The 27,906-nt window shown below is 56.2% G+C and overlaps 8 protein-coding genes across 8 annotated transcripts; 1 reads left to right on the top strand and 7 right to left on the bottom strand.

The window, feature by feature from the left end:
- Window positions 1-157: 157 nt before the first annotated feature.
- Window positions 158-5,441, bottom strand: CC84DRAFT_1079099 (uncharacterized protein; the record flags this gene model as incomplete). The annotated part of the gene is made up of 3 exons (XM_018173824.1): window positions 158-213; window positions 267-435; window positions 489-5,441. The coding sequence occupies 3 exons, from the start codon at window positions 5,439-5,441 to the stop codon at window positions 158-160; spliced, it is 5,178 nt and encodes a 1,725-aa protein (XP_018042166.1).
- A 1,328-nt stretch (window positions 5,442-6,769) lies between these two features.
- Window positions 6,770-9,279, bottom strand: CC84DRAFT_54430 (ATP-dependent RNA helicase HAS1). The gene is made up of 3 exons (XM_018186666.1): window positions 7,857-9,279; window positions 7,466-7,808; window positions 6,770-7,332 (listed from the first exon to the last, which is right to left on the bottom strand). Exons 1-3 carry the CDS (start codon window positions 9,025-9,027, stop codon window positions 7,029-7,031), a joined length of 1,818 nt encoding a protein of 605 aa, XP_018042167.1. The 5' UTR covers window positions 9,028-9,279; the 3' UTR covers window positions 6,770-7,028.
- Window positions 9,280-10,077: 798 nt separating this feature from the next.
- On the bottom strand, window positions 10,078-10,986 carry CC84DRAFT_54673 (uncharacterized protein). The gene has a single exon (XM_018186668.1). The coding sequence runs from the start codon at window positions 10,651-10,653 to the stop codon at window positions 10,120-10,122; it is 534 nt and encodes a 177-aa protein (XP_018042168.1). The 5' UTR covers window positions 10,654-10,986; the 3' UTR covers window positions 10,078-10,119.
- Window positions 10,987-11,540: 554 nt separating this feature from the next.
- On the bottom strand, window positions 11,541-12,977 carry CC84DRAFT_1225325 (nucleoside-diphosphate-sugar epimerase; the record flags this gene model as incomplete). Its single annotated transcript, XM_018183564.1, has 4 exons — window positions 11,541-12,185; window positions 12,280-12,573; window positions 12,708-12,907; window positions 12,958-12,977. 4 exons carry the CDS (start codon window positions 12,975-12,977, stop codon window positions 11,671-11,673), a joined length of 1,029 nt encoding a protein of 342 aa, XP_018042169.1. The 3' UTR covers window positions 11,541-11,670.
- A 380-nt stretch (window positions 12,978-13,357) lies between these two features.
- CC84DRAFT_1159245 (SLT2-like MAP kinase protein) lies at window positions 13,358-15,676 on the bottom strand. The gene is made up of 6 exons (XM_018177176.1): window positions 15,195-15,676; window positions 15,026-15,147; window positions 14,963-14,973; window positions 14,845-14,911; window positions 14,481-14,795; window positions 13,358-14,355 (listed from the first exon to the last, which is right to left on the bottom strand). Exons 1-6 carry the CDS (start codon window positions 15,305-15,307, stop codon window positions 13,730-13,732), a joined length of 1,254 nt encoding a protein of 417 aa, XP_018042170.1. The 5' UTR covers window positions 15,308-15,676; the 3' UTR covers window positions 13,358-13,729.
- Window positions 15,677-16,157: 481 nt separating this feature from the next.
- On the bottom strand, window positions 16,158-18,559 carry CC84DRAFT_54038 (acid protease). The gene is made up of 2 exons (XM_018186665.1): window positions 17,717-18,559; window positions 16,158-17,670 (listed from the first exon to the last, which is right to left on the bottom strand). Exons 1-2 carry the CDS (start codon window positions 18,372-18,374, stop codon window positions 16,247-16,249), a joined length of 2,082 nt encoding a protein of 693 aa, XP_018042171.1. The 5' UTR covers window positions 18,375-18,559; the 3' UTR covers window positions 16,158-16,246.
- Window position 18,560: 1 nt separating this feature from the next.
- CC84DRAFT_54684 (uncharacterized protein) lies at window positions 18,561-19,521 on the top strand. Its single transcript, XM_018186669.1, has one exon. It carries the CDS (start codon window positions 18,746-18,748, stop codon window positions 19,280-19,282), a length of 537 nt encoding a protein of 178 aa, XP_018042172.1. The 5' UTR covers window positions 18,561-18,745; the 3' UTR covers window positions 19,283-19,521.
- A 4,108-nt stretch (window positions 19,522-23,629) lies between these two features.
- Window positions 23,630-27,149, bottom strand: CC84DRAFT_54969 (uncharacterized protein). Its single transcript, XM_018186670.1, has 5 exons — window positions 26,948-27,149; window positions 26,647-26,896; window positions 24,769-26,407; window positions 24,392-24,491; window positions 23,630-24,340 (listed from the first exon to the last, which is right to left on the bottom strand). The coding sequence occupies exons 1-5, from the start codon at window positions 27,061-27,063 to the stop codon at window positions 23,860-23,862; spliced, it is 2,586 nt and encodes an 861-aa protein (XP_018042173.1). The 5' UTR covers window positions 27,064-27,149; the 3' UTR covers window positions 23,630-23,859.
- Between the last annotated feature and the right edge of the window lie 757 nt (window positions 27,150-27,906).

Raw genomic sequence — 27,906 nt, forward strand, 5'->3', positions numbered from 1 at the left:
GATGCACTGCAGTATGACCACATTTGGTATATATTTAAGAAAAACCCATTCGCTCCAATGCATGCATGTCATTCGACCCGTCACGCTAATTCATGCAGCATTGTCGCTGAACCCTACACTTCCCATGAACGCCATCATTAAATCCTTCGTCCTTTGTCTAGAAGATCTCCGAGTCAAGACTGCTTCGATAACTCTCCAAGCTCTCGGTGTCTGCTACTTTAAGTCAGCATCAAGTCATCCTACTAGAGATGATGTTTGAAACGTACCAGCGACAGGCTTCCTTCTTATAACCGTGTCGGAATGTTGCAGCTCGGTCTGACCGTGCTGAGGTTGAGGGCTCCTGCTGCCCATGGGACGAGGTCCCGTGATCTTGCGCTGCGGGCTTGTGATACTCAGGTTCTGAGAGCTCGGGCGGGGCGATGGAGTCGGGGTATACTAATTACCGTAAGTCTGCGGTTTAAGGTAGTGCAGTAACATCAGTGACTTACGCGGACTCCCCTGTCTGTCTCGAGCGAATAGCGCACCTCTTGAATGGGCGCCAACGGCGTCAGGGTGCCCTGACCGCCATACTCATTAGGCGAGCTGTACATCTGCCTCGCTTGTCCGTGTCCGGCAAGCGGCTGCTGGGGTGGAATCAAAGGACCGTCATCCAAGATCTTGGGCGGCCTGGGAGGAGCTTGTTGCTCGGATGCTGAGTGCTGGCTGTATCCCCCCTCTGAAGAGATGGGCGATAAGTTACCGGCATTGTAACTAGCACCGCCGCCAGACATGCGGTTGCGTGCCAATGAAGGGTTACTGCCCCACTGATCCGAGTAGTCTGGTGACCGGACTGGGTCGAATATCCGGGCTTGCTGGTCCAACTGGTTGGTGTGGCGGCCGGTAGGACCATGCTTAGGCTGAGGATGCTGTAGATTGAGAGAATTGCGATGAGCCTGGTATTTGGGATCTTCCATAGCGTACTGCTCCGTATCTTCGGGAATAAGCGGTGAAGGAGACCGAACTGAATCACGTCCATCCCTAGGGAGGGAGGCTGTAGATCGCATTCGGTCATCCTCGTTCATCTCGTACTGCCCATCGCCAAAGGGGATGTTAACTCGGGAACCGGATCGCGAGCCGCTGGAGTACGGACGCCTTTCCTCCCCTGAACCACTGTTGCGTGGCAGGCTTTCCGAGTCGCGGTTCGTGGAAGCCGTTGTCTTTGACCACCTTGAGATCTTCGGAATGCCAAAGATGGAGGATGAGTTTGATTTGTGCTTACGCTTGGGCGTGTTCTCTTGGCTTTGAGATTCTCGGAACGGCTTTGCTGCTTGCGGAGGAGTGTCGTGCGAGAGGCTGTTGTTACGACGAGCTTCCTGTGTCGGAGTGGTCATACGTTCGGTGTTCTCATACTGAGGTTCGTCTTCCAGGTACTCCTCGTCATCCTCTTCGTGTACGGTGCTTATCCGTTGAGTTTGAGGGACGTCGTATCCGGAGTGCAGATCTTGTATGCGTCGCGAAGTAGAAGGGTTGGACAAGTAACCAGACTGGTTTGGCGATGAGGCGGTGTTTGCCCGGCCTTCCGGCTCATAGCCAGACTCGGGAGCACCGGGATCGTTCGCGCGCATGTGTTCGTAAGATGTCATGCTATTTGTGCGCTGTTGATCCAGTGTCAGTTGGTGCACCTGCTTCAGACCTTCTACATCTCCAAGAAGTTGCATGAGCATGGCCTCGATGTTTTTGATGTCCTTGTCTCCCTTGGAGCCCAAGCCCTTGAGTGCGCGTTTGAACACATTCTTCTTTTTGGTCTCGTAGTCAAGGTCGTCAGCGGAAGATCGAGGAGCTCGTGGAGAGCCTGCGGGCTGCGGGCGGGGACCGCCAATGATGCGCTGCTCTGCCAAGTCCACACGCTTGTCGGTGTGATTCATGACCATAGAGTCTTGGACGCGGATGAACTGTTTCAGCTCTTCGAAAGTGTTGCGCATCTCGGCTGCACTCCGCACCAGAGTCACCAGAATTTCAGTATCGCGAGCGTTCCTTTGCGCATCGCGCACGGTCAAGTGGTCCATCAGTGCCACTATATCCTTCGATTCAATCCGATCGAGGCCTTTTCCAGTTGCTGAATCGTAGAGAGGCGAGGCCATTCCATGAGAATTGCCACTCAAGTGACGGGCATGCTTAGCATCGGGAGTGCTGAAAGGATCCCCGCCGTCCAGGGGTGACTCATCGTATTCGTCCATCTCCCCATCGTAAAGCCTCTGGTGGCGCATATCTGGTGTGTGAGCTCCAGGTTGGTGGGCTGATTGGTAGCCTTCGTCTTTCCAAAGCGCTGGACTCCGCGAGGGCGTCCGCTCACGTGAGTACGAGTTCTTTGAATGTAATGGCTCGTGCTGATCGTAGTGCAGTTCGTAATTGTCACTCGCCATGCTATCACGCTGTTGATCATACATGGGACTTTCATTCCGTGAGCGAGCTGCTGCGGCTGCGGCGAGTCCAGCCGCAGCACCAGCAGCTGCAGCCTTTCCATAAGATCGTGATGGTGTTCGCTGCTCACGTTCTTCCTGTCTGCTCAGAAGCTCCTCTGTACGATCATCGTACTGGGCGCCACCAGGGCCGTTGATGATGGATGGGTTTGTGATGACTTCGGATTCATCGTCTACTCCGTATCCATATTCAGGCTCCACATAACCGGTTGGTATTGCGCTATGATTCATCTGCGGCTCGTCTTGAAGTGATACAGAGAGACTTTGTCGTGGCGAGCTGCCAGCTCCTGACTTCCCAGCCAGGGTTTGAGCTTGACCGCGGATCGCATTCCACCTTTCTTGGCTAGGATGTTCGTGCAGCTCGGACAGCTCGGAACCTTCTGCGATGTGCTGATAGTCTGGACTTGGGCTGACGCGTGACAACCTGCTCTTTCCTTTCACAGGACTTGTGGTTGATGATTGAATACTAATGCTTGAAGGTTCAAGCAAAGATGCCACTGCCGACTCGACAGCAAGAGGTGTATGGACGTATTCTGGGTTCAAGCCGACCTTGCGAATGTCCTGGCTCAGAGAAAGTCGTTGTTCGTCTCGCTCCGGGTAAGGTCCTTCGCCCTCCTCGCTGTAACCGGTCATTCGTCGAGAGTCGGCGCCGGGTGAGTCACGCAAGCTGGCCTCATACTCCCTTCTATACTGCTCGTTCTGCTCGTGGTTCTTCTCAAAGAATTCATCGACATCGCGTGGAGTATCAGGCTCGCCCAATACTTCCTTCGTTCGCTCCAGGCTCACACCTTGCGGGCGCTTCCGCGTTCGCGCAGCCTTTGTACTTGGTGAAGATTCAAAAGACTGGATGGAAAGGGTGGACTGCGGCCGTGCGCCCTTTCGCCCAGCTGTGGACACAGAGGCACCGCTATGGACTGAGCGCAGCTGACGCGGAGAGCCAGTCTCCAACACCTCCTCTCGATAACTGGCTTCGCTTTGGATGGGGCTGAGACCCCTTGTGGGTGTCGCTTCAGCGATTTCATATTGAGGGCTATGCGGTGCAGCGCGCTCAATGGCGCGAGCTTTAGCGGCCGCTGCCGCTTCCTGGGCTGCCGTTGAAGTTTCTCTAGTCCTGGAAAAGTAACTCCGGTCACTCTTAGCACTGAGAGCACCCTGCGAGTGATTACTGTGAGCAGTTCCAAGGCTCCTCTGGGTAGTCGTATTAGGTGTAAGCGTAGGGGTGCGTGGAGATGGCGAAGCGAATCCGCGCGCTACTTCTCGGAGTGGAGTTTCCGCCCCGGTGTGTCTTGAAGAACTCGACTCTGGACGCTCCCGCGTCTCTGTTTCCGCTGATAGTATTGAGTCGCGCGTCAACTCAGAGCCCTGCAATTCGCTCTGCAGGATTGGAAGCGGAGGTACGGATGGTTCTGTGAACGGTGTTTCAAAAACCTCGTCTTCTATACTTTCTGAGATACTTGCTGTCCTGCTTCGGCTCTTCGAATGTCGCTTTCTCCTTTCTTTGCGTTCTGCCTTCTCCTCTTCGCGGGCAGTGTGGCCTTTCAAAGCCGCAGCAGTCAGTCCGGATGCGGCAAGCCCTGCCAAAGCGGCGTCACGAGTCGAGTGGCGGCTGCTGTCCTTGCTCTTCTTGTGGCGAATCTTCTCTTCGGTGGACTCAGCATAGCTGCGCTCTGACACTGAGCCACGGCTTGAGCGTCGATGGCGACTCGAGCCTCCAGAGAGGACGGTACCGGGGTCGTTTTCGTCCCGGTTTAGGACCACCTTTGGTTTGCTACCGTGGATATGCGGCGCGCTTGAGGACTTGGACACTCGCCGACGAGAGCTATCGCGGGACTTTGTCGATTCTGCTGCCTCATAAGTGCTATCGCGGGACATGGTCTCGAATTTTGCGGCGTTCTTCTGTGTGCGCTGTTCCTCTTTCAAGGCAGTCAGTTCAGGAAGAATGAGACGCTTGATGGCATCTTCAACCGTCGCAAGCAGCTTGGGATTGTTGATCGACGAGGTTCCAGAAACCCCCGAGCGTATAGACTGTGTGTCGCCGGAGCGACGGTGAACATTGGAAGACAGTAGGCTAGACTCGGTCCCGCTGATGCCACTCGTCTCTTCTTCGCGGCGGGATCTACTCGTCTTTCGATGCGACTTGCGACTTGCAGTGAGCTCCTCTCTGCTACCTGTTCTGTGCTTAGATTTGGGCGAGACGCTTTCTGTGGGTTTTTGCTGCAATTTCTCCATTACGCGAGCAGTTATCCTTTCCTTGCTCAAGCTCCTGCTGCGTTGCCGCGTGGGAGCCTTCAGCGTGTCGGAAATGTCCTTTGATGCTAGAACTTCGTCGCGCTCCAGACTGCGGCTGCGCCGACGGCCTGGGGTTTTGATAATAGGCTCGCCTTCCAACATACTGTCCGGGGGCATAGAGGATATGTCTGATGCCATTGGAACGAACCGTCCGCCGTTAAAAGATAGGTCGCTAGCGTTCTGAAGGACCTCGATCTCGACAGGCGGAATTGAGGAAACGTTGGAGCCGTCCGAGTAAGAAACGTCGGTGTTGGTGTGGTGTACAAGTTCGTCGCGGGGCTTGCTGCCTAAGGATACACGCCGGGTATACAGCGGCTTTCGTGTGTTGCGGGTCGTCTGGGTGATCTGCACGTGGTCGTTCGCAGTCGCAGACTTGTTTTTGCGGGAGGACGGTGTGACTCGCACGCGGACGCTAGGGCGCGAGTGGACCTTGCCTTCCGACTTACCGCCCTCAAAATATTCGATGAGCAGCGAGGTTTGCGAGGGATACTTCTTGTGGAAGCCGCCTTGCTGCTTGGTGGTGTTGATGGTTACAGGGGTGCCGTCCTCGGGGATGGAATAAGATGTTTTGTCGGTACGCGACGAGACGTTGGTGTCCACGTCGTCGCGGAGACTAGTGTCGTTGTCTACGGAGCTGAGAGTCGAAGGTTCAGTAGGTGCCGGAAGAGGTGGTCGTTGGGTGTCCAAGCCCATCATGAGTCCAAGCGGGTCCTAGAAACTGAAGTCGTGGTCGGGCGACATGGGGGATTGATGGTAGCGAGCGATGTCAGGGTGAGATAGGTGCGCGGTGGCCTTGGGCGGCGCAAAGTCGGGTCACTGGTCCGCGAACAGTGTTACCCCAGAATGCGCTATACGGGCCGGACGCACACTCGAGGATAGCGAATGTGACGAGGGCAATTAGTACATGGCCGCCGGAGAGGTGGAGGAGTGCCCGGGCGTGCTGCGACGTGGGCGTTTGACAGAAGGGCGACGAGCTGGGAGCGCGCCGACAAGTCCAGCGTCGAGCTGGCTGCGCGAGGTGAGCCGACGAACGAGGAAGGCGCTGCAATTGCGGCGAGGCAGCAGCGATGGGCAGCAAACGTACCTGTGCCACGGACGGGCAAACTGGATTCTGCTGCGCGCGACTAGGGCAGTCCGCGGTATGGCGGCGCCCTCGGTGGTGAGGGAGGATAGCTGGAGGAGGCGCCGTGGCAGAGGTGGGCTGGGTGTGGAGAGCAAGCAGGCAAGCCGGGTCAAGGTCGAAAAGCACCCCTGTCGCTTCGATCACTACTGTACGCGTAGCGCCGGCAGCCAATTGTCGGAGCGCTAGACTACCAGAGTTCGCTCGATGCAAAAGAAGGCTGCGAGCACGCGGTTGGAATCTTGAACAAGTGCAGAAAGGCGCTGCAGGCCACGTTCCCTCTCCCATTCCAGCCACCTGTCGCGACGTTGTGCCACTTTTGCACGGCTGCTCCACCGCGTGGCCCTCACCATGCACCGCCTGCATGTCTCTGCTGTACATTCCACAGGTACATGGACTAGACGCTCCCGAGCCAAGTCTCCGTCTCCGCCAGTCAGCCGCCCGCGCTGCGCCGTCTGCCGCAGCGCGCAAAAGAGGTGGCTGGTACCGCTGCTTCAGCGCGCCAGCCATTCGCCAGGCCGTCGCCTCCCATCCCATCATCACCTCCCACGGTATCCCATCACTCAACAGCAGTCACTGTCTCTCTTACACCGCTATTGCGCCCGATCCCCACCCAGCGTCATGTCTACCTGACTTGCCTTGACTTGTTTTAGCTTGCGGCACCGTGCTCGCGGGAGCGTCGCCCCAGAAACCCGCTTGAGCACCCTCGTCGTTCCCGCCTCCGCCACCATGATTGGCCGCACGCTTGGAGACTTTGCCAACGCATCATCCAGTCAACCACCTCGATTGCTCCCTGAGCGTTCGCAGCAGCGCATCTTGTCGTGACCCGCATGTCTGCCCTGTCGAATGACTTTGCTTCTACCGCCTTGCGCACCGACTTTCCGTGAGGCGCTTGGGGCCGGGAGGCGATGAAGTGGCAGCTGGGGCGAGGAAGCAACTGCAGTGCATTGACTGGTTCCCGGTTGGAAGCTAGATTTCTTCACCGGTCTTGTGCAACAGTGACGGGTACAGTGATCCATCTATCCACCCAGAAGCTTGGTATTGCAAAGTGTACAAGTTACGAACATGGCATCCCCGTCCCCCAACGTTCGCAGATGATGCCGGGATTCGACCCATCAACCAACACCATACGCCAGAAATGCAGACATCGTGCCCATACATCAGAATCGCTTGTTCGGCTTCATTGGCCGCCTGCCCTGCTGAGGCTGGCTCCCGTACGCTCTCCTTCCTTCCACCTTCTTGTCTCTGGCCAGACTAGCGCCAAGTGTGATATCGATGCGCGGCGGCGTTGAGAACCCAAACGACTTGGCGACCTTGACCAAATCGAGCTTGTGCACGTCAAACACAGACCGCAGCGAATGTGACGCGTACGAATGGAGATAGGCCTTGTACCCTTCCTTTGCTGATTTGTTCAGGTAGTAGTTCTTCCCAATCAGCGCTTCGAGCTGGGACTGGATGTTCAATCTGGAATGTCGTCAGCGATATCCGTGTTAACGGGCACAGGATCTGGTGAAGTGAAGCGAGCTGGACCGCAGTGGGTAGCAGTTGCGCTATGAGACCTAGACATCCTATTGTGCTCCAGAAGTAGACAACTCACATCTTGTTTGCTGGCAGCTCAAACTCCACCAATGGCACACGCGCTTCCTTGAGTAGCTTGAGAAAGCCGACCTCGCTGGGTAGCAGGAACATCAAGGATCGGCCCTTGCCGTTGCTTCCACGCGCAGTACGTCCCACGCGGTGAATGTAATCTCTCGGGTCATCCGGCGGGTCGAACTGGATAACCCAGTCAACCTCGGGGATGTCGAGTCCACGTGCAGCTACGTCGGTACAGATGAGCGTACCAGACGATGCGTTGCAGAACTCAAAGAAACGGTTTGTACGAGCTTGCTGTTTGAGCTTGCCATGGAGATCCAAGACTGGGAGGTCTATGTAATTGAGTACTGTCCATATTAGCCATCTGCTTGTTTGACATGGCATATTCGACTTACGCTCTGCATAGTATTTCACTGCGTTGCATGAAGAGAAAAACACAATGATCTTCTTCTTCTGGTGCTTCTTTAGAAAGCTGAACAGTAACCTGAAGCGGGTGTCACTGTCACAAATCACGTAGCCTTGCTCCAAAGAGTCAACCGTGCTGTGCTCTTTATGATAATCGACGTTAATGTAAAGGGGACCTGGCTTGAGCGAGATACGTGCGAGATCTTCGACCTTTGTTGTCTGCGTGGCAGAGAAAAGCATCGTCTGTCTGTCTTTCGGGAGACATTTGATGATACTCCTCATCTCGTCTTCGAAACCAACCTCCAAGATTCTGTCCGCCTCATCGATGATCAAACTCTTCAAGTTCTTGAAAACGAAGCCGTCTGTCCCGCGCAAGTGATCGAGTAGCCTTCCAGGAGTTGCGATCATAAGATTCACACCCTTGACCAACTTGGCAGCCTCTGCAGAACGGTTTGCGCCGCCCATAAATATGCCATAGGTTTGCGAGTGAGACTCCATGAGTTCTCGCGCAACGCCGAAAATCTGCAGTGCGAGCTCGCGGGTCGGCGCCACAACGATGGCACCGGTACCGTTGCGAGGCTTGAACTTCATGGCGGAGAGCATCTCAATGACGGGGATCAGGAAAGCCAGGGTCTTTCCCGATCCAGTCTTCGCAGCACCGAGCACATCCTTTCCAGCCAGTAGAGGCGGTATAGCGCGCCTCTGGATCTCGGTCATGGTCTCGAAGCCCATGCCCTCAATCGCCTTCATCGTGCGTTCGCTCATCTTGAGGTCGGAGAACTTGATGGGGTCGTCGACGGTCGGCATCGAGGTGCTCGCAACAAGGTCTGCGTTCGCGCCGGTTGCCTTCTCCACGTCGTCAGCATCGTCGTCGGATTGCTCGTCTTCGTCTTTCTCTGCTTCGGCGCCCTTCGCCTCAGCGGCAATCTTCTTCAGCTCTGCATTGAGCTCCTCCTCGTTTTCCTCTTGACTGGCATCGCTAGCCACATCCTCAGCTATGTCAGGCTCGGGCGTATGCTCCTTCTTGGCCTTCTTGCGGGGCTTCTGCTTCTGTTCTGCGACGCCGTTGCTGACAGGCTCTGCGATGACAGGTTCCTCGCGGGTCTTGCTCTTGTGCTTGCGCTTGCGCTTCTTCGTCTCGATTTCCTGGGCAGAGGACATGGTGGCGGTATCGCTGCTTGTTGCGACGTGCGAAAGGTCTGGTCGCGCTTGCCAAAAAGTTTTTGGAAAGTTATCGGCAGGTGTGGAGAACTCCACCGATCACGCGGTAGCCACCCTTGGCCTAGCGGCTTGGCCACTGTTCCTCTCGCGTGGATAAGAGAACCACCATGGGCAGAGATACATTGTCACGATCAGATTCTAAATAGTCATGGTAGTTCAAATAACCCCAGGCTCATTTATCGTGATGCATTCCGATCTAATAGCCCATATCCTGTCTTTACATGTTCACGAGAGCGTTGGTCTCTACGCGCCCTCTCTCAGGAGAATGAAAACCGGTGACGAACTATCGCCTCTAATTCTATATGCCCATAGTACTTCAAATCACCCCGAAATCAACTGTTGAGAAACCTTCTGACTGAACAACTCACATCCGGTCTTTACGTTCACACGAGAGAGTATGTCCCTTCTTACGCCTGGGCCATTCCTCAGCGACAAAAGGAGTTATTACAGGACGAAATGGGTTGTTCTGCAAGGTCGTGGGAATGGAGCTACACCAATTGCATCCTGCATTAGGGCGACCGAATGCGACAGAAGAATCATCCAGACGCCTTGTTCTACTGGCCTAGCATTATTCAGAACAACGCTCCGCTACAGCTCCTGCTTCCCGTCAGCCTCAGCATTCGGCACATCATGAGCACCCGTGTCCCCTGTCGTCCCACACTCAAGGCCTTGAGCAATCAGCTTGGCACCCTTCCGCCCAGACAACGCACTTGTCTCCATCGTGCTGAAGAAGCTTTCAAACGGCGGTGTATACCAGACCATCGTATCCTCAGGCCGCACGCTCTGCAGGACCGACTCCTTCGTCTCGATCCAGAGCTTGGAACGAGTCGAAAGCGCTGCATGGTGTGCGATAAGGATAGGCAAGGAACTTCTGCCTGTGCAGCCACGAAAACATGTCTTCCACGGTCGTACATTCCGCTGGGGCGGATAAATCGAACAGCTTGCTAAAGAAAGACGGCGTGAGCGGCTCGGGGCTGAATGTCTTGTACAGGAACATGCGCTCGTCAGTGCCTGTGGTTCCATTGCGTACGCTCAATTTTCTAAGTGTTGAGAGGGGCTAAAACTTGGTGTTAGGGTCCAGCGCTTCGGAGCCCCGCTAGTGAGGTCGTAGCCGGCGGGCGTGGTGGTGAGGATGCTGTCGGGGACGTTGGTGGGGTCGCTTAGGTTGAAGAAGTTGGGACATGGGCGGTGTGGGCTTGCCAAAAGCGTGATGTGCTGGATCACGTAGTCGATTCTCTTCGGTTGGACGTGGAGCCGAGGGGTGAATGCGATTGATGACTGGTTGTAGGGAGTGGTAAAGATGACCGTGTCGAACTGTGCAGAGAGAGTAGCGTCCGAGCCCAAGTCTGAGGGAGAGCTTTTGTAACGCATATGCTTCTCCTCAGTCATAAGCAGCTCGATACCCGTCACCGTCGTGTCGACTTTGAGATCTGTGCCAGCCCTGGCGGCCGTGTTATCAAAGTTCTGCCAGTTGCCGCTTCTTACATGCCTCGCGCCATCCGTCGCAATCCTTTTTGAACTGATCGATTTACCATCCAACAATAATGACCATGGTCCCCAACCCATGTATCGAGCCTAGATTATTGCCATAGTCCATCCTCGTGCTCGCCTGCACCATCTCGCGCATGACCCGCTCACTAATTCCTGTGCTCCTCATCGACTCCTGTCCCGACGAAGCCGCAGTCTCCACTAGCCCAGCCTCCCTCGTAGCCCACGTCAATGACTCAAACGGAAACAACTCATCGTACTAGCAACTGCACCGCCCCATCGCCTTCTTCTTCGCCCACTGCAATCGCAACGGACTCAACCATACCGCCCAGAACAACTTCGACATCCCAAACACACCAGTCCACTTACTTGCCAAGTTTGCACTGCCCACGTCATCGCTGCACTCGGTCTGCGCCTCGTTCGGAAACACGAATTGCCTGCGTCCCACACGCCGAGGTCGTAGTTGATGTCGCTAGCCTCACCACTCGCACGCCTTTCGGTCGAGAGGTCAAAGTCCCGCGTTGCGTTGACTAGGGTCACGTTGGTGGAGACGAAGATTGCGCCCGCGAGTTCCACGGGCTCAGAGGTGTTGGAGAAGGCGTGGACGTTTATGACCCGGCCACCTACGCGGGATTCACGCTCGAAGACGGTGATGGACAGTGGATGGGTTGTGAATTGAGAGACGCGGTATGCAGCTGAACAGCCTGCTGCGCCGCCTCCAATAGTAGCGATGCGGTGTGTTGGGCTCGACACGTTGTTGTCTGTCTTGAGAGGTTTTTGGATCTGAGCGGTGCTGAGGCCGAGGATGGTGGACGTGAGGTACAGGAAGTCCTCATCGCGCCGTCCCGAATTTGCGATTCGATCCGATGGCTCAAACTAACGTCGCGAATTGCACTCAATCCTCGAGCATGAGGTTGAGGTTTTGCCTACGGTTCATGGGGACCATGTCCTGCGGGGTTCCATTCCAACGTTTTGAGTCGTCCCACCGTGGGAAATCCTACGCCAGAAGACATGGATGCTGCTATCTTCACCGGTCATGAGCGTATGCGCTGAAGTTCCAAGGAATGTAGTGCTTTGTCGCGACCTCGGACCCAGCTATTTCCCCAACGCAGCTAACACGTCGCCTTCTATACTCTCTAACAACCCCTCCGCCCGCCCCACATACCCAAACATCTTCTCTGCCCTCACCGCCCTCGTCCTTGAATTACTTGCATACAAATACCTCCCCAGTTTCGGAAACAGCGGGTGCTTCGCCATCCTATCCACCTCCTCGAGCCCAACTTCGACGGGCTCTGCATCCTGAATAACCCCATGCTTCACCAGAGTCGCGCCAATGGTCCGCGCAACATCAATGTGCGCGTGCTCCTGCGTGCCCGCGAAGTAGTACCCAGGATACTTTCCTGGGCCAGAGAACGTAGGCGAGTCAGCTACAGCTGCCTCAACAACGCGGAGATAGAGCGACGTCAGGTCTGAGATATGCACCCAGGAGCGCGTGTTCGTGCCAGCACCGTGGTAGAAGACGCGGTTGCCCGCGACGGTTGTAGCGTCGGCGATGAAGAGGCGCGTGAAGACGGATTGGGTGTTGCCAGGGCCAGTGCCAGGACCGTAGACTGCGCGTACGTTGTTACCATGCCATATTATAGGTAGTATTCAAGGGATGACGGGGAGCTGTATGGTTGGAAGGGGGACCATGCAGAGACGTACTATCCGGCGGACACATGACCGCAATCTCCAGTTTATCACCATGCTCAGCTGCAGTCTTGAATAAAATCTTCTCTGTGTTACGGTGGAGCGCGTGGTCCGGCAGCGCCGCAATGGCGGCGATGTCGTCTACGTCGGAGTACACTTTGGGGTTGAGTGTGCCGAGGTGCTGGGGGGAGGCCCAGTCCGAGACGATGCCTGTGCCGGAGAGGTGCAGGAGGTGGGACTTTTTGGGCTTGGCGAGGAGACCTGAGATGAGAGCGTTGAGAGAGGGCTCGTGGTCGGAATCGCCGTTGTCTGTGGGAGGTCAGGAGGCCGATGTGTATGGGTTGAAGAGAGGAAAGGGGTGCAGAGGACATGGACATAGGAGACCAACATCATCCTCTTCCTGTGGAGATGACACTTGATAGGACAACAGCAGGAACACATACGCACAACAACATCGGCCTGCTTCGCCCGCTCTGCGAGCGTTTCTGCACTATCATAATCACCCTGCACAATCTTCACGTTGGGGTAGGTAGACGTGAAGGCTTCGGGAGTCTTGCGCAGGAGTACAGTGATGTCGTATTCTGGGTGGGCAGTCACGAGAGCATGCAGAATGGAGCCACCAATATAGCCTGTTCCGCCGGTGCTGTGGGAAGTCAGTATCTGATGTAGAAGACGTGGTAGAGGAGGCTCTACAGGAAGATCTTTGGGGCCATGGCTGGGGTTAGAGTGTTTTGAGCTCCAAGTGAGACAATGGAATTCAATGTGGTGATTTAGCGAGTGATGGGAAACTATATGCGTATGCTGGAAGCGCTCAGTTGGAGAAGGTGAAGTGGTGTGTAGTGTAAGTGCAGGGTGATGGTTGGTAATCTGCCCCACAGAGTGGACCTTATGGCATTGGTAAGCTCTTGCCAGAACTAGAAGCATAGTATAGAATTCGGAGGAGCATCCGGGCCGTCTGGGTACACTCGGTAAGCAGATAACAGCATGTTAAGACTAATCCGGATTATCACTAGTGGGTGATCACGTGGTATCGCTTCTACCACTGCTCCTACCGAGAGACTGTTTTTATTGAGAAGGATGGAAGCGGAGAGACGGGCGCTGGAGAATTTGGAGCGCGTGCGAGATTGCATTAACCTGGAGGGGAGTCCCGGCAAGGGGCGCTGTTGAGGCCGTTGTATATGTGTATGAACAGACGTGATGGCTGTTGTGGTGGGAAGAATCAAAAGTAGAGCGACAAAGCGAAGTATCACTCACAGCCACCGCATCACATCCCCTCGCACTGCGAACCCAGCCAATCACACGAGCGCGTATTGTTCTTCGTAACGAAAAGCTAGACAATCGACAGGGGAGGTTTCGTCCCCATTCCTGACTAAGGCGTCATATTTCATACCAATCGCATAGAATTACCCTGACTGCCGTTTCCGCCAAAACCTCTTTCCCTACAGGCCCGCCCGCGCGACACATCCTACCGCATCCGCGCGTCCAATCCCTGCAGATCTCTCTCGAGCTCATTCCCCTGCCATCCGCCCTGTGCCATCGCCTCGTGCGGCCTGGGGTCCTCATACCCGCTGCGGTCGTAGTTGTTCGGTATCGGGACCGTGGGCTGCTGCTGGCCGGGCACGCCCTGGCCTCCGGGCTGTACACGCACCTGCTGGCGGAAGCGGTTGACCTCCTGCAGGATCATCTTCTTCATCTCAGCAATGTCCTCGACGACCTCGAACTGGAAGTCAAAGGTCGTCGGGCAGTTTGGCTCGTCAGAGGCGTCGTGCCAAATGTGCAGGTAGCGGTGCTCGAGGGCTTCCTCGACCGAGATGCGGGACGAGGGGTCGAAGGCGAGCATGCGGTCGAGCAGGTCGAGTGCGTCCGGATTGGCTTGGCGGAAGAGCGATTGGAACGAGACTTTTTGCATGAAGGGCAGGTTGCGGACGTAGTCTTGGGCGCGAGGCGAGCCGATGCGGGAGAGGGTCTCTTCGTTGGGTGTGCCGAGATAGTGCAGGATCTGGTTCAGTTGATCCACGTAGTCTCGTCCCTTGAAGAATGGCTTGCCACCGAGCAGTTCGGCGAGGATGCATCCTACCGACCAGACATCGACTGCGCGTGGTTGGTCAGTAAGCGGATGATCAAGAGTTACTAAGCGTGAAGTGTGGCAAATGATTGTATGCACAGTTGCGGCCCGCAGACCCTGGCTGGGAAAAGAAGCGGAAGTGTCAACATACTAGCTTTGGTGTAGCTCTGGAAGCTCAACATGATCTCGGGCGCTCTGTACCAGCGAGTGGCGACGTATTCAGTCATGTACCCTGCATTCTCCTCAGGGTCCATGGAGAAACCTCTAGCAAGACCAAAATCGCAGATCTTGAGCTCGCAGTCGGCATTGACCAGCAGATTACCGGGCTTGAGATCCCGATGGAGCACGTTGGCCGAGTGAATGTACTTCAGACCGCAGAGGATTTGGTAGATGAAGGATTGAAAGTGGGCGTCGGTGAGCGGCTGGCCGGACCGGATGATGGCAGCCAAATCGCACTCCATGAGCTCTGTATTCCATCAGCAGCGTCCCGATGCGCGCGGCACGGCAGAGCATACCCTCGTAGAGGTAGCACTCGTTGAAGTTGTCCGGGCGCGGAATGTCCATGTCGTAGAGACATGTGATCTGCAGCAACGTTCAGCGTGGGTGTTCAAGTGGGCATGGCGGGCGTCGTACGTTGCGGTGCCCTGGGACGTGTTAGCGGAGACTGGGTGCCAGTGCCGGACGGGCAAGACTTGCCTCTAAAGTGCTGCAACAGCTTGATCTCACGCAGGGCGCGCTTGGCCAGGATCTTCTTGCTGAAGACATTGGTGACCTTCTTGATGGCGACGCCTTCGCCGGTCTGGTTGTTGGTAGCCGCGCTGCCGGGGGATTAGCATGCACACGCGGGGGAGCGCTGGTTGCGTACCAGACTATGCCGTAGGCTCCCTGGCCCAGCTCCTTGGTGACATTGTACCGCTCGTCGACCACGAACTCCTGGTTGAAGACCTTGAAGACCTTGCGGCCGGCGAGGTCAGACATGGCGGCTGGAGACTAGGCTGCGGAACGGGCGGGGTCGTGCAGAGGGTCGGCGGCAGGGTGAGGGTGCGCTGGGCGGGCAAGAGAGGCTGCGATGGGGCGGACGGGAGGAGGGGCCTGCTGGAGGCGATATAAGGCGCGGAGCTGTAGGCGCGCGGGCGAAGGTGACGACTGCAATTGACTGGCGCACCAGGCGGGACAATGACAGGGCACGGCGCCTGTTGCAAGCGGAAGAGCAGGCCGGGGGGTCGCAGCAAATGGCAGAGACAGGCAGACTGCAGCGGCGGCACCAGCGATTGACGAAGGGGCAGCAAGAACAAAAGGCGGTCGTGGTGCTGCCTATGCACGCGCTTTGGAGGGACGATGGTGGGGTTCGCAACGACGAAGCCACTCAGCCTGCTTCGTCGCGCCGCTAGCCCTCTATCCAGACCGCCGCCGCGCACGGCGGGGCAGGCCCAGTGTGCGGCACCCCCGAAGGTACTGTACATGCTACCGTAGCGCCCTCCCCGAGACCACACGCCGTCCGTGGCGGCCAGCTGCCCCGTCAGCCCTACCGCGTTAGCCCGCGCCCTGAGCAAGCCCAGGCTGACGTCTCTCCCGACGCTCCTCTTTGTCGCACAGTCAGCGTGCCTGGGCACCGTAGGCGCAACCTGCCGAACTTGCATCTGGCATTTGGACTTGGATCCGCCTCCTCTGCCACGCATGTGACTGCAACTCGGACCCAACAAGACTATGTACAGAGGCGAGCGTCTCCCCAACGCCATGCACCCGTGTGCACCCACATGCCATGCTTCCTGCCCATTGTCCAAAATCAAAAGTGCGACGGCGCAGCGCGCAGGTATCTTCCGTCAACGCCACACAACCAAAATAGACGACAATAGGAAAACCCCTCCATCGTCCAGAGCACCCGCCCAAACGCCGACCCAATGCAGTTACTTTTGGTCATGATTCGTAAGAGAATCGCCGCCGCGACATGTCCGTTGGCGGGTCCAGAGGAGATACAGGCGAAAGAAGCGTGTCTTCGGCCTCTAGCAAGCTGCCATCTCGCGGCGTGCGCCGCTGCAACGGCTGGAAGAACGTGTCGCCCGCTTCCAAACTCGCCCCGTCTCTGGTGCGCGGAGTCAAGGGCGTCACCGGAGACACAGGCAGTCTTCTGTTCACCATGGCAATGTCCAGTCCCGTCAACGGCGCAGGTCGGTGACGCTGCGGCGGCTCTTCTTCTGACCTGGGCGAAGCGTCCGCGGTTCCACTCGGATCCACCCCGTTATACCTTGCTTCGCGAACCATCATCGTCTCCTTTTCTGAAAGCTGCCGTCCGCCGCTTTCGTTCGGCGCTGGCACATCACCTTCCATTTCGTAGATGGGCCGCTCAGTGTTGTCCGCTTCCACTAGCCTGCCAAATGAAGTAGGTGAGTCCACGTCTTTTCGTTCCTCATCCGCATCCGCGAATTTCGAATCTGCCGGTAGCTCTGCCTTCGGAAAAACGTGCCCTACTCCGCTATCCTGCCCAGGGGAATGGAGAGGCTCCTCCTTTTCGCTTGACGACTCTTTTTTAGTAGCAGCAGCCTGGCCCGCATAGTTCAACTTGGCCTTCTCGTCCATCTGCCTTTGCCGTCGACGCCGGAACCATAAGAAGAATGCACCCGCAGCGAATATGACGACCAAACCTATGCCAACCGCGATACCAATGATGGCCCCCGTCGACAGCCCACTTGATGAAGCATCATTTTCGCCGGTATACTTGGGTGAAATGATGGAAACAATGTTTTTATGCTCGTCAAGCGCCCAGTTGCACTGAGAGATGGAGAAGTTCTGGCGTTCCCAATCCACGGTTAGATACGATTCCTGCAGGAAGGTGCGTCCGAGCGTGAACTGATTATCCCTAGTTGCACGCCTAAGGGGAAAGTAGTTGGTCACGTTCGTCAGCCCTTTGTAAGGTGGACTGGCCTGCAGATCAAAAGCACCGTATGGGAGCGTGATGTTGATGGTTGCGTTGGTCACAAACTTCTGGCCAAGCAGGAAGGTAACAGAAGGGTTCTCCGCCTTGAGTCTGTCGTGCAGTTGATCGTCGACGAGGTAAAGGCCTGTGGTGTTGTCGTAGACCAGCCCAAATGCGTCTTCGAAAGCTTCGCATACTTCAACGGGCAGCCAGAGCTCGGCAACAGTAGAATCAATGTACGCGGAGAAAGGATCGCGGTTCAATAGGTCGATGCTTGACTTGGTGGAGCTGGTTGCGGATATGTCGACTATGCCTACCACAAGGTCCCTCTCGTTGTCGGGCGCGAAATTCCAAGTCAGGTCGTTTTCGATGAACCGCGAAGCGTCGTAGCCACCAAGCGTGAGGCTTGCGAGAACAGAGGTTCCGTCTGACAGCGTTAGCGCGTTACAAGCTTTGGAAGCGGGAGCACACACGGTATTGAGCGCCCGCAGTGTACCCAAACGACACGCTCGGTATATGATGTTGCTCAAAGAGGAGCGTCATGTAGCTCGGTGAGGGATCAGTGAAGTTGGTGAAGTTGGTCGACTTCGGATTGACGCCAAAGTGACCGAGCCAGAAGTCGCTCGAGATGTGGGTGCCCACAGTCGTGTTGACCAGTGTCGGGCCTTCCTCCCCTGGCAACCCTAGGCCCACGGTGTCCCATCCGTACTGGCCATTGCCTGCATAATCCAGATTCTTTTCAATCCATAGCTGGTAGAAGCCGTTGTAGTCCCACGACGAGGAAGCGTTTGAGTCAAAGGTCCATCCGCGAGAGTTGCGGCAATCGGAGTCCTCCTTCTCGGTAGTGGTGTTTGTCGCGGAGTCAAACTCAGAGCGCATGCAGGCGTATTTGGCCACGGTCCATGTCTGCTGGCTGGCTGTGGAGACAAAGACGCGCACGGGCTGGTAGGGCGTGCCCACGCGCAGGCTGAAGGTGTTCCAGCTGCCATCGATGCCCTCCCAGTTCTGGTCGGGCGCGACAGAAATGGGGAGAGGCAGGCCGTCGTCACCGGCGAGGGCTGGTGTGAGGAGTGCCGCGACGAACAGCCAGAGAAGGGTGGCGCATCGTTGGTATCGCTGGGGAACGAGCATGTTGTCGACTGGGCGCCGCGTGCTGGCGACTCAGGTACGGAAGCCACTCAGCCACGGTCGCAATGGCGGGCATCACCACTCCACATTGCGCTCAGACAGAGCTTCAGTGGGGAAGAAGAGGGAGGAGAGAGGGATGGAGAGGGCCCTTGCTCGCCCGCCGGCCAGCCAGCCCGCGCGGCGCCGAGAGCAGCCCGCGGGTGGTGTTGAGCCAGATTGCGACCAGGATGTTCGCTGCGTAGCCGAGCGTCTGGCCAAGGGCCAGGCGGATATTGCTCTCAATGCTCTAGCTCGCGCCGACCAGACGCGAAGACGACGATAGATGCATCTTGCTGCCGCTCTGGGGTAGCTGCGGTCCCAGTGTTTCACGAGGCATGTGGCTCTGTATTGAAGACCGTCACGGGTGCCCTGTTGTGTTGCGCGCCCGGCGAGTCCGGAGCATACGAGGCCTCGCCGACCAGGTCCCTCGCCGCCCTCTTGCCATGGCCATGTCGACTTTCATCCGGCACTTCTCCCGCATAGATGAGACTGAGTATCCGGCTGCGGCGTCTGCTCGCTGGCCATCCGCTCCACCCGTTGGCTTGTCCAGGGCGTGTCTTTGTTCACATGGCCGTGAAGGATGGACAGACAATAGCTTGCTCGAGGCGCCGCCCGGAGAAGGCAGCGACGGGCGCGTCTTTGCGCTGGGGGTGCCGAGCTCCAGCGCATCCATGGCGGGCGAACCGCCCCTCACGGCTGGAATGCGCTCCGTGCTGCTGCAGGGCCTTGAGGACTCGGCCGCAAGTCCACATTGCCGGAGTCGTGAGCTTGCTGACTGTGCGGCGGATCGTGCAGTCGGTGTCCTTGCTGTCCCCTGTGCGCTGGTCCTGACCATGAAGTGGTCTCGCTCAGCGCATGAATCGCAATCTTGACCCTCCACAACGCATGGTCCACATCCAGGGGAACTGCACGTTGTGGCACCGACACCCGGGGGCTGCTGTGGCGTGCGGCCGCGTCGGAGCACGCTTCTGCCCTACTTCGCGCATGCCATGCTGAGTGCGCCGCGGGCCATGGAGGCGTCGGGTTAGTATCGCGAAGTCTACGCAAGAGAGCCAACCAGCCACGGGCCCGTCGCATGCTACCCGTGACGGCGCTGCCCTTGCCGAGCGGCCAGTCCTTCAACAGTCGGCCTGTACAACGTCATGTGTCCCTGTAAACAGCAGTGCGAAGCAGAGCTGACCGTCGCTGTTAGCTGCGGTCAAAGCTTCGCGAAACGTCGCTAGTCGCCAGCAATCACGCTCCGGCCTTCTAAGGCCTCCCTTTCATCCCATCTGGTCGCATCTGGTTGCAGATGCCTCTCGCTCTCATCACGCTCGCTGTTGCGCTGTAAAGGTGCGCGTGGAGGCGTCATGTTCGGTGTCAAATGGCTGATCCTGCTGTGGATCGCGCCGCTCGCGACAGCTTACCGCCCGCGCGGTACTGGAGCTGGTAGGATTCCACGCAGCCTCGTATTCCGCCCTGCTAACTCAGCTAAGCACCGTATTCACCCACCACAGACCGGGCACCGTATGCAAACACCACAGCCCGGGCCTGCACGTCACCCCTGCATCCTCCCACTTCGTCGACATTGTCTGGGCTCAATACGCTTTCCTTGAATCCTTCCCATGCGGCGGACCTTCCCACTGGGGTTTCCTCCGCCTCGACACCCTCGTTGATATCGGAATCTCCTTCTCAGTCGCTGTCGACTGCACCAAAACCATCGCCAGCCGCAAACAACTCCACTCGGCCATTGCTTTCTGGAACACCTCTCACTTCCTCGTACTTGGTGACCAAGCCTTCATCAAGCGAGCTCAACAGCACACAGCAATCGCCTTCTCGACAATCCAATGCCATTTCCACACCTCAGACGGGCACGCACCGCACCTCACAATCACCACCGTACCCTACCAATGGCCCAACGATCGCTTCCAGTGGCTACGGGTTTCCCAGGCTGTCCGGGTACCAGGCGCCTTACCCCGTTAATGGATCCAATTCTGTCACCATAACCATGGCATCTGGTTATCTTGCGCCTACTGGGGTTATTCAACCTTCTGGGTTATCAAACCATACTAGGAGTAGTAACCAGACACAGAATACACTGTGCACTGTCAACGTCCCAAGCGCGAATATGGAATGGTGGTATGGGGCCACCTTCCAGTCTGCCGTCGGAACGTATACAGCATTTGCACCCAACTTCACACACTCAGTGCCGTACTTGACCATGATCCCGAACACCCAAACTGGCCCCTTCGACGTCCTGAGCGCGATCCAGAGCGACTTCCCATGGTCCGAACACGTGACTTTCGACTCGGTCTACGGCTTCACTTGGACTGACTACATTCCCTACACTGTTACGCCCGCAGCTGCAACAACGTCCGTAGTGGAGCGTGGTTATCTACCTGCATTGCCCTCTGGTAATGTGTTCCCGGTATCGGACATATACACTTACTTGACAGTCAATAGCACGGCTGCGACAGTGACAATCGATGCTACATCTACCATGACCTCGGACACTCCCTTCATGTACTTCACGGCCTACGAAGTCGAGACAAAGGCCAATGGTACCACCAGCACCCAGACAATCAATCTAGCCGAACCCACTGCGTTCACATATGCTATCGAAGGCATCGAAAACTCCGCATCGGCATCCGGCACCTTACCTGCGGATTTCCTGCAACAAATTCCTCAATCGACCTGCGTCCCCGGAACCATCCAAGGCTCTGTAACAGTCCTGGTTGTCGTCGATATGCTGTACATCTACCTCCCTCATGTAAACCCATTCATCGTCCACATCGAATCGACCGTTCTAGGATGGGGCGACGACGTTTCAATTTTGGCTGCGGCTACGTCGACAGGTCAGCCGTTCACAATGGGCGGCAAGGTTGCGCCCATCCCAACTTCAGCGTCGCCTGGATCCACGCCTGCAGCCGGGAGCCGTCCATCTGAGAGCTCGTCACCGGGTGGAAGCCAGTCGGGAGGAAGTCAATCAGGCGGCAGCCAGTCTGGGGGTGGCTCTTCCAACTCAAGCCCTGCTACGCCTCCTAGAGTGACCGTTGGCACCATTGGAAGAAATCCAGTCATCGTGGGACCTTCATCCGTGGTCATTGTCGGTTCGCAAACTGTACAGCCTGGCGCACCCGCCGTGACCATTGACGGCAGTTCCATTTCAGTCGCTCCTTCCGCAACTGCTATCGTCGTAAACGGCCACCCATCTTCTCTCCCCATTGTCGCCAATCCTGGTTCGCCAACTCAGACTATTGGGACAATTGGTGGCAACCCTGTCGTGGTAGGGCCGTCTTCGGTCGTTGTTGGAACAGTCGGTGGCAATCCGATCATCATTGGACCATCTTCTATCGTTGTTGTAGGCACGCAGACTCTCCAGCCTGGCGGAAGTGTTGTCATCGTCAACGGCAGCCCAGTGTCGCTAGTACCTTCAGGAAACGCTCTCGTCGTAGGAAGCACCGCAGCGAATGGGGCAGTAGTCGGAACTCAAACAACTTCTCTCCCGAATGTCATTTTCCCTGCGGGGTCACCCCAAGCGCAGGTGGGAGCAGCTCCGCCCCTGCTGACCATCGGCTCATCAACTTTGACTGCAAACGCTGCGACGCAGTTCTTCATCGCCCCGGGGCAGACGCTCACACCTGGCGGAACCGCAACAGTAGGCGGGCAGCTGGTGAGCCTGGACTCTGCCGCTGGCTTCGTTGTCGTCGGAGGCTCGACCCAGGTGTTGCCCACCCCACCTCCCTCGTTTGCAACCTCACGCCCAGAAATAGTCGTCGATGGCACTACCATTACGGCCCTCCCCGGCAATAATGCCGAACACAATCAGGGCAACACCGCTCTTGGTCCCACATTCGTCGTAGGAGACCAGACACTCGTTCCAGGCGAAGCCATCAACGTCGCAGGCACCATCATCTCTCTTCCCCTCTCAGGCTCCTTTGCAGTAATAAATGGCGCGACTTCCAGCTTCGCAAATGGCGCCCTACCGCTCACCGTCGCCGGAGCCGCCATAACACCCCTGCCAAGCGCAGGCCCCTCCTTCACCATCGACGGTCAGCTTCTCACCCCCGGCGGCAGAATCACCGTCTCTGGGACCGCAATCTCTCTCGCGCCCGGCGGCACCGCCTTTGTCGTTAATGGCGCCATCACGACCCTCGCCCCCTCCGCCACCCTCCTCACCATTGGCGGCAACACCTACACCGCGCTCCCCTCCGCAGGTCCTGCCTTCGTCATAGCCGGACAAACCCTCACGCCCGGTGGAACAATCACCGTCGCCGGCATCACCATCTCCCTCGCCCCCGGCGCCAGCGCCCTCGTCGTGAACGGCGTTACCACCCTCCTCTCCCCCGGCAGCCGCGCGAACCCAGAAGCAGTTATCACAAACCCGCCCCTCCTCACCATCGGCACGCACACGTACACCGCGCGTCCCGGCAGTGGCACGGAGTTCGTAATTGGCGGGCAGACGCTCACGCCCGGTGGTGTTGTCATCGTCGACGGCACTACCATCAGCCTAAGTCCCGGCGCCACGCAGCTGGTGTACGGGAGCGATGGGAAGAGCACGACCGAAGCGCTATTCCCGGCCACGACGACGCAAGGCGCGAGTCGCACTGGTGGAGATGGTGCGAGCTGGCCTGCAAGCGCGGGCGCAACGCAAAGGATAGGACAAGCGGCGCCTACTGCGTCGGCGCATGGGAGTGCGTCACGAAGAGGCATCGGAGGCGCGCTCTCGATTCTTCGCCTGTGCTTGTGTGTGGGTGTTCTCCTATTCTAGGCACACGACGCACAGTTTGCATTTCTGCATTTCGCCTCCGGCTTCGTGCTTCGATTTCGTTCATGTTTGTAATACTAAATCCATCTGACGAGTCACGAAAACATATACGGCCCTCCCTGGCACGGGACGGAAAGGCATGGGATAAACAGGATGGTTATGGAAAAACGCGATAATAGGTACGGGATACGGCGCTTCCTTCCTTTGAGGTAATCTGCATGGGCATTGGGACTGGCATGGCATGTCATGGTAATTCGTCGGGCATGGGCGACTTGGTCATAGTACCTTTGGTATCAAGCGATTGGTATATATATGCAGTGTCCTATCATCGTTACTTTGCCGTGTACACTGCAGTACGCTGCTTCTTTAGTGAGAGACTCTGGTCATTGGACAAATTCTTCCACTTGCTTATGGCATGTTCATAGCTGTGTATTCTAGGCCTCCGTATTGATGGACCACGACAAAATGAGACAGGGGCGCCTGGCCTGCTTATCCAACACTCGACCTATATGCAATGCCAGGACGACACCGAAGCACCCACGTGCATTGCAAACAGGCCAAAGCCCATCCACACCATGTGTACATGTACTCCTAGACCTAGCCAGTCACCGGCGAACGAAGCGCTATCAGGGTATCTTGCTTGTGAGTGCGAATACCATAACCGTACTCAACCACTCGCACCATTCTCGTCCCAACGTCACCCTAATCATCCTTGAAGACACCCCACATCGTGTTCGCAAACTGGCTCTTGGGTAGGTTCTGCCGAAAGAAACCTGGCGGGTGAGCTTTTGCGCGCGCGCTCCTTCGCTCAGATGTAGGCTCCTCGCTGCGCGCAATGCTCCTCTGCAGCGTCTCCGGCAGTCTTTCTGCCGTGCTTGCTCGGGTAGATTCAGTATCCTCATCGTCCAGGGCTTTGCCTAGGTCGAAGTCCGAGTTGAAAGGAAGAGAGTCGAGATGCTCGCTGCTGATCATTGCTGCTAGACCACTGTGCACACGCGATCCTTTCAGAGCCTGTGCACTGCTTTCATTCACGTCGTCTACAAGGTTGTTCTTTCGAGGACGCGCACGCTTCCGGCTGGGGGGATCATTGGTTCCGACGGTCTGTCTAGCTGGAGTATTGGGCTGTTGCCTATCATATCCTGCGTTCCCAAGCGATCGAGAAACGATGCCCGTACTGTCCCTACTAACTCTTTCAGCTTCGTGTATATGGAGCCTCGACATGGAATGGACTTACGCAAAGTCTTCGCCAATGCAATCTTCATCATCTGTACTGTCGTCTCCATCACGCCTCATGTCCTCCTCTACCGCTGAGGATCTGGACTTTGGTCGAGGGTCTGCAAAATTAGCATGTGGCTCCGCATAGAAACAAATGAAGAAGAGGATCTCTTGCATCCCACCCAATTGATACAGAAAGGATTGATGAGAGAAGGTTGTGGTATTCGGGTACTTCGGTACGATTCGCACGCGCGGTACACATCCAGCTCTACTTGAGATTCGCCGTGAAGATGGTGCAAGGGAACAACTCGAATCAGACTAAGAGCCTTACGTGCCGCGAAGAGAGCGATATGGACAGTGTAAGATAAATGGCAGCCAAAGATTTGGTTCACCTACCATGCTGATAACCGTCATTGTGCTTGAACTTCTTGTCCTGTTTACGTCCAGGACGACCATCAAATGGACGCTTGCTCGGTTTATTTTGTCCATCATCAGCCTTGTTTGGCGAACTCCGGGTCGCCATCAATCTGTTTTTGCAGGCTCTTTCTGCCGTCATGCATTGTTTATCTTCTGCAGAACCTTCGACATGATTGTGCACCGAACACCACTCTTGAAGCACAGCCGAGTTGCCGCCTTTGGTATGAGGGTCGCGTACGTAGGCGACAGCGTACAGGAATTTACAGAGAGCCACAGGATCAAGACCGCTGTTCTTCCTGAGAAATGCTTCGTAGTCTCCGTCTTCGACAGTATTCCATACATAAGAGTAAACTATGGCGATCCACCGGCATAGCGGGGCATCAGCAGGAAAATGTTCGAATGCCTTGATCACAGGCTTGTTGATGTCGGGTAGGTTGTCTTCCTGCTCTAAGTTTGTGAATTGGAATTGGAGGAGCGTGGCAAATTCCAGCTTTGAGTAGCAAATGTTCCGAGCCATAATGTGCAAGTTGACCAGGTTAACGTAGTAATATTGCAAGTTCATCAAGCCTGGATCGTAGTTACGAAAGGTACTACGCTCTCTCCATGATGTGTACATTGTCCAGAGAATGTCAGGCTGTGCAAGTGTCAGGCCCAATTGCTGGGCGAGCTCAATCATGTCGGTCTTACTCGTGAAGCCGTCATTCCCAACATTCGTCACAGGTGGAAACTGCTCTATGCCGGATCGGATTGCAAGACGAACCTGGCGGGAGGCTTGGGGCGTCACAGCCGCCTCGCTTAACAGATCCCCAGAATATGCTCTCCCGAGTCCAGGAGGCTCGGCCATCCCGAGATCATCTCTTGCCGGTGGCGAAGCGAAACATGCACGGTATGGTGGCAGTCCGCACTTGTTACCCAGCAGCCGGCAATGTTGGCATCCTTCTCCGAGATTTATGTGGTTGGTTGATGCAACCTTTTCAATAAAGTCTTGCCTGTAGACTTTACAGGCGTAATTGTTCCTTTGGCATGTCCCGCAGCGTGTAGCAGGTGCTCGGGTTTCACTGTAATGGCCGGATTGGATCGCTCGAGCGTGTGCGATATTCATCTTCCTTGAAAAAGGTAGAGTGCCCCAAATCTGATCATGGCGCACATTGACATCAAACAATCCGTCTGGAGGGTAGTCATTCATGAAAGTCGCAAAATCTTGCAGCTGACTTTCTATATCACCAACCACAGGCGCCGTTTGGCGAAACGCTCTCGGTTCGATGGGTACATTGATCGCCGTTGCCGTTGCGACAGTTGCCCAGGGGTACTGCTTGCGGATGTTGGCCTCCAGAGCATCGTCTTCAGTGGTAGCATCTTTATCGAGCTCGAAGATTGCCCGTTTAACCCCGTTCGGCTTTTCCAAGAGATAGTCGGGAGCGGCTAGACGTTTGGCCGAACGATTTGGCCCAGAGAGAGGTTGGGAGGTGGGGGCTTCTTTTACCGTGATCGTAACGCCGGGGAACTTTTCTTGTAGCTCCTTTTGTCGATCGTCCGTTAGATCGGTCTTTGCGATGGTAAATGTAACGTTCTGAATGTAAGAAGGCAGAACCTCGGATCGGACTTTGCCCCAGGATATCTAAAATTGGACAATCAGCACATGCTCAGAACATAAGCATCAAGACATCAATGCCGTGCTTTACAATACATGACGACGATTCAGTCATGTGTCGCTCCGCATGCCCAGCGCTAAATCGAATGTAATGGATCCGATGCAGTAAAACCCATATTGTATCCTCAGGCGTGTATTCTTCAGGGCAACAGCTTTCCCATCGGCGAGCCGTATAGTCTCGATTTTTATCATGCTTTCTCACTTACCGTCTCTTCAGATATATCCCCATTGACCAATTGCGAGAGGCCTTCATCGACGTGACCTTGCGCGTCCACCAAGGGGTCATGTGGTTGTGCTCCTGCACCGTCGATCCATTGCTGTGACAAAAGCTTCTCCTGTATCTTTAAGCCAACCTCGGCACAGCCGAAGATAAGAGCAGTAGCCGGCACAGGATAAGTGTCATCGAATTCACGGTCGCTCACAGATACTTTGAGATGCACCGTACCTGCACTTTTCCTGCTCTTCAGTCAGCACACACCAGAACGATTGGGTAAGGATTGTGCGAACAGCTTTTGGGTGCGCTCCGGAGTATCTTCATCTTCATCGTCCAAGTCTCTGAGTCTATGTATGAGTCTCGCCTCTGCGTCGTCGACCAGTAAAGGGTGTACGCTATCTTCGGCCATACTTGCGGTCTAGGCAGAGACAGGCCTGAAACCGACAAAGTCCAAAGGTGCAGATGCGCTCCAGTGAAGATGCAAGTGACGTTCAGAGTGTACTGGCGGCACGGGCGGCGTTGCGGGCCGTTGCGAGTAGTCCCTGTACTAGTGCGAACGGATAGTCTCGACAACGTCTAGCGGCATATCCGGTGGTGCTCGCGTCTATCACGGTTCTTTTAGCGTTGTTTGGAGACGACTCCGGAAGCGAAATCTCCTGTTGGCCGCCAGGATTGTAAGCCCAGACAAGCCAAGAGCGCCGAAAAAGCTGATAACACAGAGCTACTTGTCGAATTCGTGTACAATGTGAAGGTATCTCTGAGTGCCCTGGAGGGAGAGACAGTGCACGAGGTCTGGCGAGTTTTTGAGGGTGAGAGAAAAGCAAATGCTTGAGGAGGCGGTGCGGAAGTGTGGGGCTAGCGGTACGTAGTGCGACCCAGACACGCCTTCCCTCGCTCTGCGCAACCGTTCCAGTACACGTCACGACTCAGGTGCGACCCGCCGATTAGACATGACGCGTTGCATTGCGCGCATTGTCTTGCGGAGGGCTCATGGCCTTCAGGGTGCGGTTGATAGCTCTTGCATCGAATCAGCTTGCAATCGCATCTCAGCTCGCGCAGAAATCCGCCCAGAAGCGAACCCCGGAATATTCTGACCAGGTAGGGAGAACAGCAGCACAGCAGCGAATCGAAATATGCTTGTGCCCATCTTTTGCGAGCTTCAGCTTGTCGATTCCACGCCTCTATGTCTACCCGACAGGAAAACAAGCATCTCTTTGCGAGACGCATAAATGGAAAGATCGCTGCGCGATAA

Source organism: Paraphaeosphaeria sporulosa, assembly GCF_001642045.1.
Source record: "Paraphaeosphaeria sporulosa strain AP3s5-JAC2a unplaced genomic scaffold CC84scaffold_1, whole genome shotgun sequence".
NCBI lineage: Eukaryota > Fungi > Ascomycota > Dothideomycetes > Pleosporales > Didymosphaeriaceae > Paraphaeosphaeria > Paraphaeosphaeria sporulosa.

Bases quoted from the DNA above. Each gene is read 5' to 3' on its own strand.
- CC84DRAFT_54430 (XM_018186666.1), bottom strand. From the start codon at position 9,027: ATGTCCTCTGCCCAGGAAATCGAGACGAAGAAGCGCAAGCGCAAGCAC. The intron at 7,809-7,856 runs GTAAGTCGAATA...TAATATGGACAG, and splicing joins AGTGAAATACTATGCAGAGC to TACTCAATTACATAGACCTC. The intron at 7,333-7,465 runs GTGAGTTGTCTA...ACGACATTCCAG, and splicing joins GAGCTGCCAGCAAACAAGAT to ATTGAACATCCAGTCCCAGC.
- CC84DRAFT_1159245 (XM_018177176.1), bottom strand. From the start codon at position 15,307: ATGTCTGACCTCGCCGGCCGCAAGGTCTTCAAGGTCTTCAACCAGGAG. The intron at 15,148-15,194 runs GTACGCAACCAG...ATCCCCCGGCAG, and splicing joins GGAGCCTACGGCATAGTCTG to CGCGGCTACCAACAACCAGA. The intron at 14,796-14,844 runs GTATGCTCTGCC...GATGGAATACAG, and splicing joins CGAGTGCTACCTCTACGAGG to AGCTCATGGAGTGCGATTTG.
- CC84DRAFT_54673 (XM_018186668.1), bottom strand. From the start codon at position 10,653: ATGGGTTGGGGACCATGGTCATTATTGTTGGATGGTAAATCGATCAGT.
- CC84DRAFT_54038 (XM_018186665.1), bottom strand. From the start codon at position 18,374: ATGCTCGTTCCCCAGCGATACCAACGATGCGCCACCCTTCTCTGGCTG. The intron at 17,671-17,716 runs GTGTGTGCTCCC...TAACGCTGTCAG, and splicing joins CACTGCGGGCGCTCAATACC to ACGGAACCTCTGTTCTCGCA.
- CC84DRAFT_54684 (XM_018186669.1), top strand. From the start codon at position 18,746: ATGTGGCTCTGTATTGAAGACCGTCACGGGTGCCCTGTTGTGTTGCGC.
- CC84DRAFT_54969 (XM_018186670.1), bottom strand. From the start codon at position 27,063: ATGGCCGAAGATAGCGTACACCCTTTACTGGTCGACGACGCAGAGGCG. The intron at 26,897-26,947 runs GTTCGCACAATC...ACTGAAGAGCAG, and splicing joins CCGGAGCGCACCCAAAAGCT to GAAAAGTGCAGGTACGGTGC. The intron at 24,492-24,768 runs GTAGGTGAACCA...CTAATTTTGCAG, and splicing joins CAATGACGGTTATCAGCATG to ACCCTCGACCAAAGTCCAGA.